At 57.4% G+C, this 13,744-nt stretch overlaps 1 protein-coding gene across 5 annotated transcripts in view; it reads left to right on the top strand.

The window, feature by feature from the left end:
- The window catches only part of USP20 (ubiquitin specific peptidase 20), a 37,523-nt gene extending 28,246 nt beyond the window's left edge, over nucleotides 1–9,277 (top strand). For 4 of the 5 annotated variants that reach the window (XM_066366921.1, XM_066366922.1, XM_066366923.1 and 1 more), the window contains 10 exons: nucleotides 2,770–2,803; nucleotides 2,997–3,042; nucleotides 3,952–4,132; nucleotides 4,223–4,349; nucleotides 4,752–4,921; nucleotides 5,012–5,093; nucleotides 6,020–6,128; nucleotides 6,997–7,099; nucleotides 8,036–8,107; nucleotides 8,587–9,277. In XM_066366921.1, the coding sequence (XP_066223018.1) occupies nucleotides 2,770–2,803; nucleotides 2,997–3,042; nucleotides 3,952–4,132; nucleotides 4,223–4,349; nucleotides 4,752–4,921; nucleotides 5,012–5,093; nucleotides 6,020–6,128; nucleotides 6,997–7,099; nucleotides 8,036–8,107; nucleotides 8,587–8,747 (1,085 nt within the window). In that variant the 3' untranslated portion in view covers nucleotides 8,748–9,277. Of the gene's footprint in view, nucleotides 1–2,769; nucleotides 2,804–2,996; nucleotides 3,043–3,951; nucleotides 4,133–4,222; nucleotides 4,350–4,751; nucleotides 4,922–5,011; nucleotides 5,094–6,019; nucleotides 6,129–6,996; nucleotides 7,100–7,745; nucleotides 7,918–8,035; nucleotides 8,108–8,586 lie in introns of all 5 variants that reach the window. The other variant, XR_010749164.1, reaches the window with a different exon arrangement.
- The last annotated feature ends 4,467 nt before the right edge of the window (nucleotides 9,278–13,744 follow it).

Raw genomic sequence — 13,744 nt, 5'->3', positions numbered from 1 at the left:
CTTGCCCACCAGGCTGGACCTGCGACCGCTTACTCTCCTAATCCACAACCTTGTAGCTCTTAGGGGTTCACCTGGTTTGTTTTCTTTCTTTTCTTTTCTTTTCTTTTCTTTTCTTTTCTTTTCTTTTCTTTTCTTTTCTTTCTTTTCTTTTCTTTTCTTTCTCTCTCTTTCTCTCTCCCTCCCTCCCTCCCTCCCTCCCTTCCTTCCTTACACCAATTTGGCAGACAAAAATGTTATTTTTCTCTTAATTTTGCATTTCCTTGATTATTGATGACTTTGAACTTTTTTTTTGCAAGTGTATTGGCTGTTAGTATTTCCTATTTTGAAATTCCCCATTTCTGTCCTTTTGCTGTTCTTCTGTTGACTCTGGCTAGGACGTCCAGTACTATGTGGACTAGGAGGAGTGAGAGAGGGCAGCCTTGACCCTGATTTTTTTTTAATTTATTTTATTTTTTATTTTTTGCACTTCTCTGAAGCTTGAAACAGGGAGAGACAGTCAGACAGACTCCTGCATGCGCCCCACCGAGATCTACCCGGCACGCCCACCAGGGGCACACTCTGCCCACCAGGGGGCGATGCTCTGCCCCTCCGGGGCGGCCGCGACCAGAGCCACTCTAGCGCCTGGGGCAGAGGCCAAGGAGCCATCCCCAGCGCCCGGGCCATCTTTGCTCCAATGGAGCCCCGGCTGCGGGAGGGGAAGAAAGAGACAGAGAGGAAGGAGGGGGGGTGGAGAAGCAAATGGGCGCCTTTCCAATGTGCCCTGGCCGGGAATCGAACCTGGGTCCCCCGCACACCAGGCCGACGCTCTACCGCTGAGCCAACCGGCCAGGGCCAGCCTTGACCCTGATTTTAGAGTGATTTTTAGTGTCCCTGATTCTTCTATCACCTTTACCCTGTGGAGGCTGGTGTTGGCTGTGGGCTTGTCACGTGTGGCCTCTATTGTGTTGAGGTATGCTCCTTATACACCCAATTAGTTGAATTTTATCATGAAAATATGGGTACTGACATCTGTCAAGTGGTTTTCTGTATCTACTGAGAGGATTATATATATGATTTTCGTCCTTCCTTCTGCTGATAATGTAGTATAGTATAACGCATTTATTGACTTGCATATGCTGAACCATCGGTGTGTTAGAGATAAATTCCACTTGATTGTGGAGTATGATCATTTTTAATGTGCTGTGGAATTTGCCAGAATTCTGTTGAGAATCTCATCAGGGATGGTGGCCTGTAGTTTTCTTTTCTCTCTGTGTTCTTATCTGGCTTCGGCATAAGGGTAATATTGGCCCCGTAAAATGAGCTTGGGAGGGATCTCTCCTCTTCAGTATTTTTGTAAGAGTTAGAGAAGGGTTGGCATGAATTCTTCTTTGAATATTTGGTAGAATCCACTGGGCTTTTCCTTGTTGAGAGGTTTTTTTTGTGTATTTTTTGTTTGTTTTATTGCTTTAGTCTTTTTAGTCGTTAGTGATTGGTTCAGATTTTCTGTTTCTTCATGACTCAATTTTGGTAGGTTGTATGTTTCTAGGAACTTATTCATTTCTTTTAGGTTATCCAGTTTGTTGGTGTATGATTGGTCATAGTCGTCTCTTCTGATCCTTTGTATTTCTGTGGTTTCAGTTGTAACATCTCCTCTTTCATTTATAATTTTGTTTGAGTCCTCTTTTTTTCTTCCTTAATCTAGCTAAAGGTTTGTCAATTTTCCTTATCTTTTCCCAAAAAAACCCAACTCTTAGTTTTATGGATTTTCCCCCCTACTGTTGTCTATCTAGTGTGTTTCATTCAGGTCTGTGCTAATCTTTATTATTTTCTTCGTTCTCACTTCGGGCTTAGTTTATTCTTCTTTTTCTAATTTCTAGAGGTTTAAAGTTAGGTTGCTTATTTGAGGTTTTTCCCCTTAACTATAGGCATTTGTTGCTATAAAATTCCCTCTTAGGACTGCTTTTTCTGCATCTCATTAGCGGTGGTATATTTTATTTTCATTTATCCATTTCTAGGAATTTATTCATTTCTTTTAGGTTACCCAATTTGTTGGTGTATGATTCGTCTCAGGATACTTTCTGAATTCCCTTTTGATTTCTTCTTTGACCCACCGGTTGTTGTGAATTTTTTAGTTTTCCTTTTATTATTGGTTTCTGGTTTCATACCATTGTGATTGGAAAAGATACTAGATACGATTTCGGTCTTCTTAAATTTGCTAAGGCTTGCGTTGTGGTCTGGCGTGTGACCTGTTCTGGGGACGTGGGTTTTGTTGCTGCGGGGTGGGGCGTTCTGCATGCCTGTTAGGTCCATGGGATCCACACTTTCAGGTCTGCGGTCCCTTCCTGTTCTGTTCGGATGATTGAGCCAGTGTTGAGAGTGGAGTTTTGGAGTCCCCTACTATTATTGTGTTGCTTTCTGTATCATCCTTCAGTTGTGTTAATATTTGATTTAAGTATTGGGGTACTCCAGTGTTGGGTGCATTTATATTTACAACAGTCACATCCTCTTGATGAATTGACCCCTTTGTCACTATGGTGACCTTCTTTGTCTCTTCTGATTTCAACAGTCTGTTTTATCTGACATAAGTGTAGCCATTCCCTCTCTTCTGGTTACGATTTGCATGGACTATGTTTCCATCCCTTCACTTGCAGCCTGTGTGTCTCGCAGGCTGAAGTACATCTCTTGCAGGCAGCATGCTGCAGGTTTATTTCTTTAGCATAAACCATTACGTGCATTTCTGCTTCCCCATTTCCCGTCCCTGCTGACCTGTGTCTGTATTTCCTGCCCCAGGTGACAACATGTACAGCTGTGAACGGTGTAAAAAGTAAGTGTGTGCATTCCGGGGCTTCTCCCCAACTTGCTGTGTCCGCCCTCTGTCTGTTCCACATTCAGGCCCCGCTTTCCCCAGGAGGTTCGAGCCTGACCTTGCAGAGGGGACCAGGGTGGGTGGGGCGTTCGTCCGGCCCTCAGCTGCCACGCCGGGCCACCCACTGTCCCTCACTGCTCTCTCCTCCCAGGCTGCGGAACGGGGTGAAGTACTGTAAGGTCCTGCGGTTGCCCGAGGTGAGTGGAGCAGCCCTGCGCCTCAGCCTGCCAGGCCCTCTCCTCGCCAGCCGGTGGCAGCGGAACAGGCAGAGGCCAGCCCCTCCCTGACTCAGAGGCTCCGAGTTAAAGAGGCCTGTGTGTGTGTGTGTGGGGGGGGTGCTGCTGCTGTGGCCGAGGGATCTCCCGGGAGGGTCTGGCACAGGGACAGGGCTCATTTTACTTTGTAATATGGTGCGCTCTCTCTCGTGGCCTCCACGAGGCAGGTGTCGGGGCGCTGAGGGGGCCCCCTGGCGCAGACAGCTGGGAGGGGAGGGGACCTGGCTGACGGGGCTTCGGGAAGGCCTTTCTGAGGCGATGGCGTGGGCTGGTGCTGGCCTCATGGTGGGAGAGCGGGGCAGGGGCAGGTGGCAAAGCCCCTCAGTGGGAACGGGCAGGGCTGAGCCAAGGGAGGCCCGTGTGGCGGGAGCAGAGGAGCGTGGCCCGAGGCGTGGCTGCCCGGGATGGCCCCAAGCAGGTTTGGAAAGCCTTTGCGGAGAAGCCTTCTAACAGTCAGAGCCAACAGCACTGGCTGTCGAAGTCTGGGGACGGTAAACGCGGCGGGCCAGCTCTCGGGACGGCCCCTCGGCAGCCGGTCCTGTTGGTACAGCTCAGCCCACTTCACGTCTGCTTTGTTGTGGGACTTAAGGAGCCAGCTTGGCTCCCACGCAGAATTCCTCCGTGTCAGGGGGCAGAGCGACCAGCAGCCTGGGCCCTGGGAAGGCTCTAGCCACTGGGTTGCTTGTTTGGACTTGAGTGACAAGACCCGAGTGGGTCAAACAGTAGCTAGTGAGTGTCCCAGAGCCCTGCCTTGAGGCCTCTGTCAGGGTCCCCAGGGTCACAGGGCCCTGGCCAGCCCGGGAATGACCACCACTCCCGCTCCGCCCCCAGATCCTGTGCATTCACCTGAAACGCTTTCGGCACGAGGTGATGTATTCCTTCAAAATCAGCACCCACGTCTCCTTCCCCCTTGAGGGGCTCGACCTGCGCCCCTTCCTCGCCAAGGAGTGCACGTCCCAAATCACCACCTACGACCTGCTCTCGGTCATTTGCCACCATGGGACGGCAGGCAGTGAGTCCCGGCACCTCACCCCAGCCCGCCCCGCCCTGCCCCCGCTCGTTCCTTGGGGCATCTGCAGCCTGCCCGCCTCTTCCGGCACAGGTGGCCACTATATCGCCTACTGCCAGAACGTGATCAACGGGCAGTGGTATGAGTTCGATGACCAGTATGTCACCGAGGTCCACGAGACGGTGGTGCAGAGCGCCGAGGCCTACGTCCTCTTCTACAGGTGTGCGCCCCGGGCAGGCGCTGCGCCCGGACCTCCCGCCCCTGCTCCCCGGGGCTGGCCTCTGGGCACTATGGCGTTGGGGAGCCTGCAGGGTTTTAAGGCCCAGGGCAAGGGTTCAGGTGTTTAAGAAAGAGCCCTCTGGCCGTGGGGAGCGGGGAGCCTAGGGCGTTGGGTTTGGGTTTTCTAGGTGGTCCCTGTGGGAGGTGATGGTGGTCAGGTCTCTGGCAGAGGTGGTGGGGCCGCTGAGAGATGGATGGATGGCTGAGGGGCTCGGGGGTTCGATTCGGAAAGTGGGAGTGCTCTGAAGGGAACCCTGGACAGGGCGTCTGGTGCCCCTGCAGGGCGGTGAGCCCAGGGCTGCTGCTAAGTCTCCATCCCACCCCACCCCGCCCCCTGCCCCAGGAAGAGCAGCGAGGAGGCTGTGAGGGAGCGGCAGCAGGTGGTGTCCCTGGCCGCCATGCGGGAGCCCAGCCTGCTGCGGTTCTACGTGTCCCGGGAATGGCTCAACAAGTTCAACACTTTCGCTGAGCCGGGGCCCATCACCAACCACACCTTCCTCTGCTGTCACGGAGGTGAGGGCGCCTTCCCTGTGGTCGCAGGGTGGGGCAGGCGGGGCAGGCGGGCGAGCCCCCACCTCTCCCTCCCTGTGCCTTCCCCTGCAGGCATCCCGCCCAACAAGCACCACTACATCGACGACCTGGTGGTGATCCTGCCCCAGAGCGTGTGGGAGCACCTGCACGGCAGGTACGGCGCCGGGAGGGCAGGACAGGACGGCAGGGAGGACTGTCCCCCACGCTGCCTCCACTCGGCCGGGGCTTCCCCTGCAGCTGGGTCCGCCCTGAAAAAGATGTCATCTGTGGGCGTTGGTGGGTCCTTCCAGTCACAAGGGGCAGGAAACTCGCCCTAGGAAAAGCAAGCGTATTGGCCCCCCTCACAGATAGTCCTGGGGTGCTGGCTGCAGGGCAGGCTGGTGGCGTCCTTCCCCTGCCCCGTGCCGGCTCGAGTGGCCGAGGGCTGGTGCTGTCCAGAGCCTTCCAAGTTCAAGTTCATTAGGACTAAGAGCCTGTGGCTCTCTTGAGGACCAGTTCAGGCCTGAGTCACTGCAGCCAGGCGGGCAGGATGTGCCATGGCCTCAAGAGAGGGGTCAGACGGGTGTGGAAGAAGAGGCCACGGAGTTCTGGCGCCCCGGCCTCCTGTTGGACCGGCTTTGCCCACCCACTTGCAGGTCAGGGGCAGACTCTGCCCTGTTGTCGGTGGGTGGGACAGAAGCCCACAGGGTGATGCATCGCAAATCCTGTGGGATCCATGTTCCCACCTGTACAAGGACCTGCAGCTCCCCTTTGACACTGTCCTTAGGGTCCAGCTGGTCAGGCGCTTAGCCACCACAGCCCTGCCCAGTAGCCAGGAGAGGAAGCGAGAGCATTCATGTGTCCTTCAGCCATGAGAGAGGTACTGGGCCGCAGGTGCTTCGGCACCCTTGTCAGTCTAGTGAGGAAGACAGATGGGTGAAGAGGCTGTGCCCAGGGCGCACAGGGGACCAGTGCCAGGCTGCCTCCACGGACGAGGAGGACTGGCCACGTGGACAGCAGTAATCACTCCAGCAAGTTCCACGGCCTGCCCCACTGGGACCCCCCTCAGGCTGTGTGTGTGCTCTGCCCCGCCCCCTGCAGGTTTGGGGGCGGCCCTGCTGTGAACCACCTCTACGTGTGCTCCATCTGCCAGGTGGAGATCGAGGCGCTGGCCAGGCGCAGGCGGATTGAGGTCGACACCTTCATTAAGGTACATGCAGGTGGGGGTGGCGTGGGGGAGCTGAGCCTCCAGCCTCTGCTGGGGACACGTGGGGACTTGAGGACAAGAGTCAGTCGGGCTCGGTTTGGAGGCTGCGTTCTGTGGGAGATCAGTGGCCGCAGGCCTGGCCAGATGTTTAAGAGTTGTAGGGGCAGAGTGGTTGGGTTTGGTAAGTTTGGGTCTACCTGCTTGGCGTACTAGTAAGCAGCTGTTAAAGGAACAGGGTACTGCTACTGGGGGCCGGATGAGTATTGTGGGAGCTGTCCCATGTGTCACAGGAGGCTTAGCAGCATCCCTGGCCTGTATCTAATCGATGCTGGTGACCACTGAGATTAGACATTGGCAGGTGTTTTCCCGGGGGATAGAGTCCCCCTATTGAGAACAAAGTGGCATGGGAAGGTGCATTCAGGGAACAAAACAGGTGGCAACCTGGACAGGTGTGTGTGAGGATGGAGGCCCCAAGCTCCCCTCTGCCGCTCACTTGGGGACTTGGGGACCGTCTGTCATTCAACAGTAGAGGGCTGGGCAAAAGACGCTAGAGGGCGCCGTGCTTTGTGGCCACTGAAACACGGTGTGGACAGAAGAGTTTGTGCGGGAGCCCCTTCTAGACCGCGGGGAAAGCAGCAGCAATCACGTGCTCTCGGTAGTTCTTAGAAGGCCGTGGAAAGCCCTTCGTCAAAATGTTAGCGGCAGTTGTGTGACTGGTGGGACGTGGGAGACACTTCCTCTGCACTGTGTGGGAGTTCTGCATCTCCTGCCTTGGTATCTGGTGGTGTGTCAGAGCGGGGGTGGGGCTGGGCGGTGTCGGGAGATTCACGGGGACCCTCCCTCGGCTCCCTGTCCCTCCCGCCCCGCCCAGCTGAACAAGGCGTTCCAGGCCGAGGAGTCACCGGGCGTCATCTACTGCGTCAGCATGCAGTGGTTCCGGGAGTGGGAGGCCTTCGTCAAGGGGAGAGACAACGGTGAGTGGAGCGGGCCCTGGCTCCACGCCTGAAGGGTCTGCTGGGAGCGTCCCGGGAGGCGTAGGAGGGGCCCCACCATTGCACCTGCCCACCTCTTCAGTGAACAGCCGCCTGTCTCCACCCAGGCCCGGCCCTTTCCTTTGGGGCTTCTGTTGCCCTAGTTGTCAGATCTCGTAGGAGAGGACAGTGTCCTCTGAGCCCTCGATGTAGCGGGGTAGAAACAGGCCCCTCACAAGGCAGGTCCCAGAGCCCCTCACAGAGCCAGGAGGCCCTGCGCAGGGGTCATTGCCTTCAGAGCGCAAGCAGCTGCCGGAACTTGGGGAGGGGGCGGGGCCTCAGCCACCCCCAGGCGGGGCCTCAGCCCCCCTACCCCCTACCCCGGGCAGCAAGTGGACCGGGACACCCCAGCCTTCCAGGTGTTGGTGGGGGCAATGGGCCCCAACTGGGGCCCTGGCTTTGCCTTCTGCCAGCTCTGACCTGGGCGGTGACCTCCCCACGCTCTGTGCACAGGTCTCTCCGACACAGTAGTTGAGGGTTACGTCAGGTATTGGGGTACATGGGAAGGGTGCTCAGTGAGTGGCAACTGCCATCAGAGTTAGGGTGATGTCCACCCAGTGCTGGCCCTGCCCCTGTGCCCCCACCCTAGGATCAGAAGTTAGTGCAACAGTCCTTGAAAATCCCTCTGCTGGGTCCGGGGACCCTGCGAGCCCCTCTGGTACTCAGACGTCTGGAGATGAGCGTTTGGTACCCCGAGACCCGCCCCGTGTGAGGACCTCACGCTGCCCCCTTGGGCCCAGGACAGCCTCTTTGAGGTCAAGGTCTGGGAGTCGCACCTTGAGATTGGCTCTTACCTGTAGGGTGGAGGGCCACGTGGGGGCGGGGAGTGGGGCTTCTACCCGCCGGGCAGAGGTGCTGAGCCCGAGCTGTCTGATCCAGAGCCCCCGGGCCCCATTGACAACAGCAGGATCGCGCAGGTGAAAGGAAGTGGCCACATCCAACTCAAGCCCGGTGAGTCTCCCCGGCCCTGGCCGCCCCCGCTAGCCAGCAGCGCCCCTCTGTCGCTGCAGGCTGTCAGTCGGGCCCTCTGGGAGCCCCCTCGCTGTCTGAGTCAGGCTGAGACACCCCCCCCTCCCCGGGTCCAGGCCCAGGGCCGCAGTCAGTGCACGGAGCTGCTTGGCCCTCTGGGGGTCCTTGAGGCCCCTCTGCCGGCTGTGCTTGCCGGTCCTTCCTCCTTCTTATGAACCCCGCGCTGGGAGGTGAGGGGCGCAGCCAGAGACGTGCCCTCTGGGTCCCCCAAGAAGGGCTGTACTGGAGAATCCTGAGACTTCCCTCTGAGAGCTTTGCACAGAAGCCCGTGGCGGCCCTCCCTCCCTGGGGGCCTGGCCCTCCCGGAGCCCCCACTGCCAAGACAGTGGCTTTACTGAGGGGACAAGAGCATGGGGTGGGCGGTGAGCTCTGCCCCGAGCAGTGGCCTCTTGGGCCCGCAGGCGCTGACTACGGGCAGATCTCGGAGGAGACCTGGGCCTACCTGCACCACCTGTACGGCGGCGGGCCCGAGATCGCGATCCGGCAGAGTGTGGCCCAGCTGCAGGACCCAGAGAGCCTCCACGGGGAGCAGAAGATCGAAGCTGAGACCCGGGCCGTGTGACTTGCTGGGTGGGTCTGTAAACCCCCTCTTCCCTCTCCAGAGACCCTCTTGTGTCCCCTGAGTGTTGGTCCCTGAACACACCTTCCATGAGGCTATTTGGAAGGACAGTGGATTGGGCCCCGCTGGGCCGGGTGACCTGGTGTCCCCACAGGCCCCTGTCCTGTGGAGGGTATGTTTGCACCTGGGAGAGAGGCTGGTGCCATGGAAGCCCAGGTGTGTAAAGAAGCAGAATTGTCAGGTTCCCGGTGTGACCGCTGGGACTGGCAAGTATACCCACCTCAGGCTGGTCTCGACGACACGGCTCTGTGGCGTTGACTTGGGTCTGTCCTGGAAGTGCCCACACATCACTGTCGCGGTCGCTGTGGTCATATCCCCCGGCTGGCCCTCTCGCTAGCAGGCCCAGCTCCTGTTCCTGAGCTCTCAGCTGGGCTGCGGCCTTGGGACAGAGGGTCAGCATTTCCGAGCACGCGGGGCAGAGTCAGAGCTGAGGAGTGGGGGGCCTGGGGCCGCTCCCCCAAGGCCCCGCTGTGCCGCCCTGCGTCTCCTGGTTGTCGCCCAGTGGCTCCTGAACCCTGGGCTGCTCTCGTGGTTTTCCTGCGACTAACGAACGACTCACTGGAGTTTGGGACTCAGAGGGGGTTGTTTTTGGAGGCAGCTGACCCGTCACGGGGGCTGCAGAGTGGCTGTGGAGCGGCTGTGACTTGCCCGGCCAGGGAACCAGAGGACAGAACTGGGTGGAACAGAAATACCTCCAGCTGCTATTTGCTGTCACTTACTGATGTTAGAGAAAAGCACTTCCCTCCCCACTCTGCCCCCTGGAGGTGGCCCAAGGGCAGCCGTCATGGAGGTGTGCCTTCTGGATGCTGTGAGGCCACTGCCGGGGCCCGGGGACCACCAAGCACAGCTCTGGTGGCACTGAAGCCGCTGGAGGAAACAGCAGGACTAAAGTGAATGTGGGGGTGGGGAAGGTCCGGGCACCAAAGCTCTCGAATGCTGTGGCCTTCAGTCTCCGTAGAAGCAGATGTCACGGAAATTCCGGCAAGTGGTCCCGGCCGAGCCCCTGAAGCTTTTGCAACATGTGGCTCAGGCCTGTGATCTCGGTCCACTGGGACCTGGTACCTTCCCCGCTGACGCAGCATGTGATCACAGAACGAGACATTGCTGGAATTTCTTGACATTTACCCCACTGTTTGGAAAGCTGCTGTAGCGGCGACCCCACCGCAAGGCCCGGCAGGCGCATGCTGCCCTGTGTGACCTGGAGGCTCCTCCCTGCAGGCGCATGCTGCCCTGTGTGACCTGGAGGCTCCTCCCTGCAGGCTGGACTCCCGCCCGGCTCTGCCCGGTCTAGTCTGTGTTTGGGATGGCATAATAAACCCATAGGCGTTCCCTACAGCCCTGGCTGCCGTCTGTCGTTGCAGGGGAAACCTGAAGGCCGCGTGTGGGGGGAGGGGGTTTGCAGGCTCTGAAACCAGAGGCAGCAGGGGCTGCAGGTATGAAAGGCTGAGCTGCTTTAGTCACCGGTCAGGGCCCTTCTCCTGGAACCAGCCCCAGAGGCGTGGGCCGGTGTGGCCAGGGAACAGGCCAGCACGTCCACAGACTGGTCCCCTTCTGACCACACTGAGCCACCTTTACCCTCCCTGGACCCCAAGGGCGCCACTGCCTAGGGTCCCTTTCCTCGCCAAGGCCTATTGCATATTGAGGTTCGTCCTCGCTGGGTGCTCCCTGACATTTAGTGATGCTAATGTGTTACAGTCCCTGAGGCTGGGCTGTTTTTTAAAAATATTTTTTGGGTTGGTGTAATGCCGGTGGCTGAAGCCAGGCAGGTCCACACTGGATTCGGGCAGACGGTAGAGGAGCTGTGGAGGCCGAAGACAATGGGCCATTCCCATTTTATAGAGTCTCACAACGGCGGGCAGACAGACAGACAGTCAGGGAAAGCCACTCCTCAGACGCTTGAACAGCAAAACGGCCCCTCCCAGTGGGCCATCCACAGCCTCCCCTGAGGGCCAGCACCCGTGGCCTTACATAGGCTCTGACAGGGAGCACTCATCAGGGAAAGGCCGTGCAGCCGGTACACCAGCCAGCAAGCCTAACACAGTTGTTCTCCCCAGTTGGGGAGGGGGAGGGCTTTGAGATTTGTATGTTTTTAAACATTAACTTATCAGATCCTCCCAGACTTGAGTGTGCAGAAACGTGCTCACGTAAGGAATGACAGAATGGTGCCAGTGCCCGCCAGTGCCCAAGAAAGCCCTCTGGGGCCCTCGGAACGCCGCCACCCTGCCCACCAGAGGCCCCGCCCGGCTGCGGCTCCTTCCTCCCTCCCTTTTCCTTGCAGTTTACCACATGCGTGTGACATTTGAACATGTAAATGGGATCCCAGGGTGTGTGTATTGTGATTGGCTTTTCTCGTTTAACATGGAGGATGAGAGTGGAAATGTTTTGTCTGGAGGACTGAGTGACTTTGGGGGTTTCATATGTTTATTCTGCAGGAAGTTGAGAAACAGGCACCAAGTGGTTCCCTAAAATGTTTCCTTTATACCAGGGGTCCCCAAACTTTTTACACAGGGGGCCAGTTCACTGTCCCTCAGACCATTGGAGGGCCAGACTATAAAAAAAACTATGAACAAATCCCTATGCACACTGCACGTATCTTATTTTAAAGTAAAAAAACAAAACAGGAACAAATACAATATTTAAAGTAAAGAACAAGTAAATTTAAATCAATAAACTGACCAGTATTTCAATGGGAACTACGGGCCTGCTTTTGGCTAATGAGATGGTCAATGTCCGGTTCCATATTTGTCACTGCTAGATGTAACAAGTGATGTGACGTGCTTCCGGAGCCGTGAGGCGTGCATCCCACGTCACTGGAAGTAGTACTGTATGTGAGCGATGCCATGCTTTGCGTCTCTCACTGACCACCAATGAAAGAGGTACCCCTTCCAGAAGTGCGGCGGGGGCCGTTTAAATGGCCTCAGGGGGCCACATGCGGCCTGCGGGCTGTAGTTTGGGGACCTCTGCTTTATACACTGCTCACAAAAGGTAGGGGATGCTTCAAAATGAATATGAAGCGATAAAAAGAAAGAATTTGATTTTTTATATTAATTAAACGAAAACATCAGAAAAGCAAATGACAAGACAAAGTTGTCTGATTATGCAAATGAGATGCAAAACCAACTTTATTTCATTGGTGAAAATGCAGTGTACGTTCCCTGATCCCCTAACTTTTGTGAGCTGTGTATTTTCTCTTGAAATTCCATGCTTTTAGGCGGCTCAGCCAAACTTAGATGCTGGAATCTGAAGACAGATCAGGAGTCTGCGGTTGTTCACCTTGCAGACTGAGCGGAGACAGGAAGTGCTGGGCGGTGCCTCTGGTCTTCTTTCTCCCACTCACTGTCCCCCGGTCTGGGTGGGCCAGGCTGGGACTCCGTCCAGCTGCGCCACGCCCTGCAGGCTGGGGAGTGTGAGCTCGCAAACCCGCATCAGAAACACATCTGCAAAAGGCAGCCTCCAAAACGGGTCACTTCCTACCTTCCTTCTGGCGTGAGGTCAGGGCAAACACGAATTACTTGCGAGCCTTCCTCGGTCCCAGTGTGAGAGCCCCAGGGACCTCTGGGGAAGGAGTGGTGTTCTGGAGGCAGCCTCCTCCCTCTGGCTCCCTTCCCTCGGACAGCTTCACCTCCAGCCAGGAGGGCCTGCACCCAAGGAACGGGTGCCCTTAGGAAAAGCTGAGGGAGAGCAGTCAGCCTTCTGCACAAAGTGTGTTCAGGAAATTGCCCCAGGGATGAGCTAGGACATGCTCTCCTGTCCTTGGATTTGACAGCAGCCGGATGAGGGGGTGTTTGGAGAGCTGGAACTGTGGCAGGCTGGGCCCACTGGGGGCAGAGACCCTGGCCCCCTGCTTCCTGGGGGGCCGTGGTGGAGGGGGGAGTCCCTGTTTCCTCCTCCAGCTTTGGCCTCTTGGCTCAGAGAGTCACACGGGCCTGTCTCAGTTCCTGCTTTCTCGGTTCCTTTGTGGCTCAGCGATGGCCCTAGCTAATGAGAGGTCATTTAAGTAAATGTCACTCACGCTACCAGCTGGACAGAGACAGAAGTGTTTAAATCAGGGCCTAATGGGTGAAACAAGAAAAAGCTACAGCCACAGTGGCTGCTGAGGGCTGGTGTGCAGCATTTGCCCTTAAATCTCTGGTCTCAGAGGGCTTACAGCCTCTCCTTCCGGCGGGGCGGGTGAGGCAGGGACTAGACTTCCTCTCGGGTCAGGACACCAGGGACTGACCCCCACAGGGCTAGGCGGGCTGCTCATGCCATCTGCCCCCCCTGCTCCCATCCCACTCAGACCCGTGCCTCCGTCTCTGCGGCCGCAGTTCAGAGTTTGGTCTCCAGACTGTCCCGTGGATGTCACAGTTCCAGAGATTGAATAAAACATGGCAGGGCACACTTGAACCCCTACCTCTGCCCACTTCCATTTTCTTCTAAGGCAGCCTGCTGGGGACGCAGTTCTCCCCTGGCACCGACTCCTCTGCCAGTAGGGGCGCCGTCGCGCCCGTGCACCCAGCAGGCGGGCCCAGGTGTGGCCCGCAGGTCCGGGAGGAGAGGCCGGCCACGCCCGCCCGAGGCGAGGAGCTTCCTAGACCTACCGGAGGAGCCAGACCGGCAGGCCGGAGCCCTCCGCCGCGGGCGTCTCCGTGCGTCAGGGAGGCGGCCTCCAGAGCGCACCAGGAAACGAACTGTCCGCCCTGCGCTGCGCTGCGCCACCTGCTCCCGACCTCAGAGGGGCAGGCGCGAGTGGCCGCAAGGCCCAGGTGGATGGCGGGAGAGGTGCCAGCCACAGAAACGCTTGGTCCAAGTAGGTGCATAAAGACAGGACACGCGGGCAGCAGCTCCGTGGGTCAGACCCGAGGGTGCAGTGTGGTCATATCGGGGGAACACGGACACCGTCCAGGCGCCTGGAACAAGCTCGAATCAGAGCCAGCGTTGGCCAGCTGCTGCGGAGTCGC

The sequence above is a fragment of the Saccopteryx leptura genome, chromosome 2, assembly GCF_036850995.1.
Source record: "Saccopteryx leptura isolate mSacLep1 chromosome 2, mSacLep1_pri_phased_curated, whole genome shotgun sequence".
NCBI lineage: Eukaryota > Metazoa > Chordata > Mammalia > Chiroptera > Emballonuridae > Saccopteryx > Saccopteryx leptura.
This window is presented reverse-complemented; position numbering and strand designations above follow the sequence as displayed.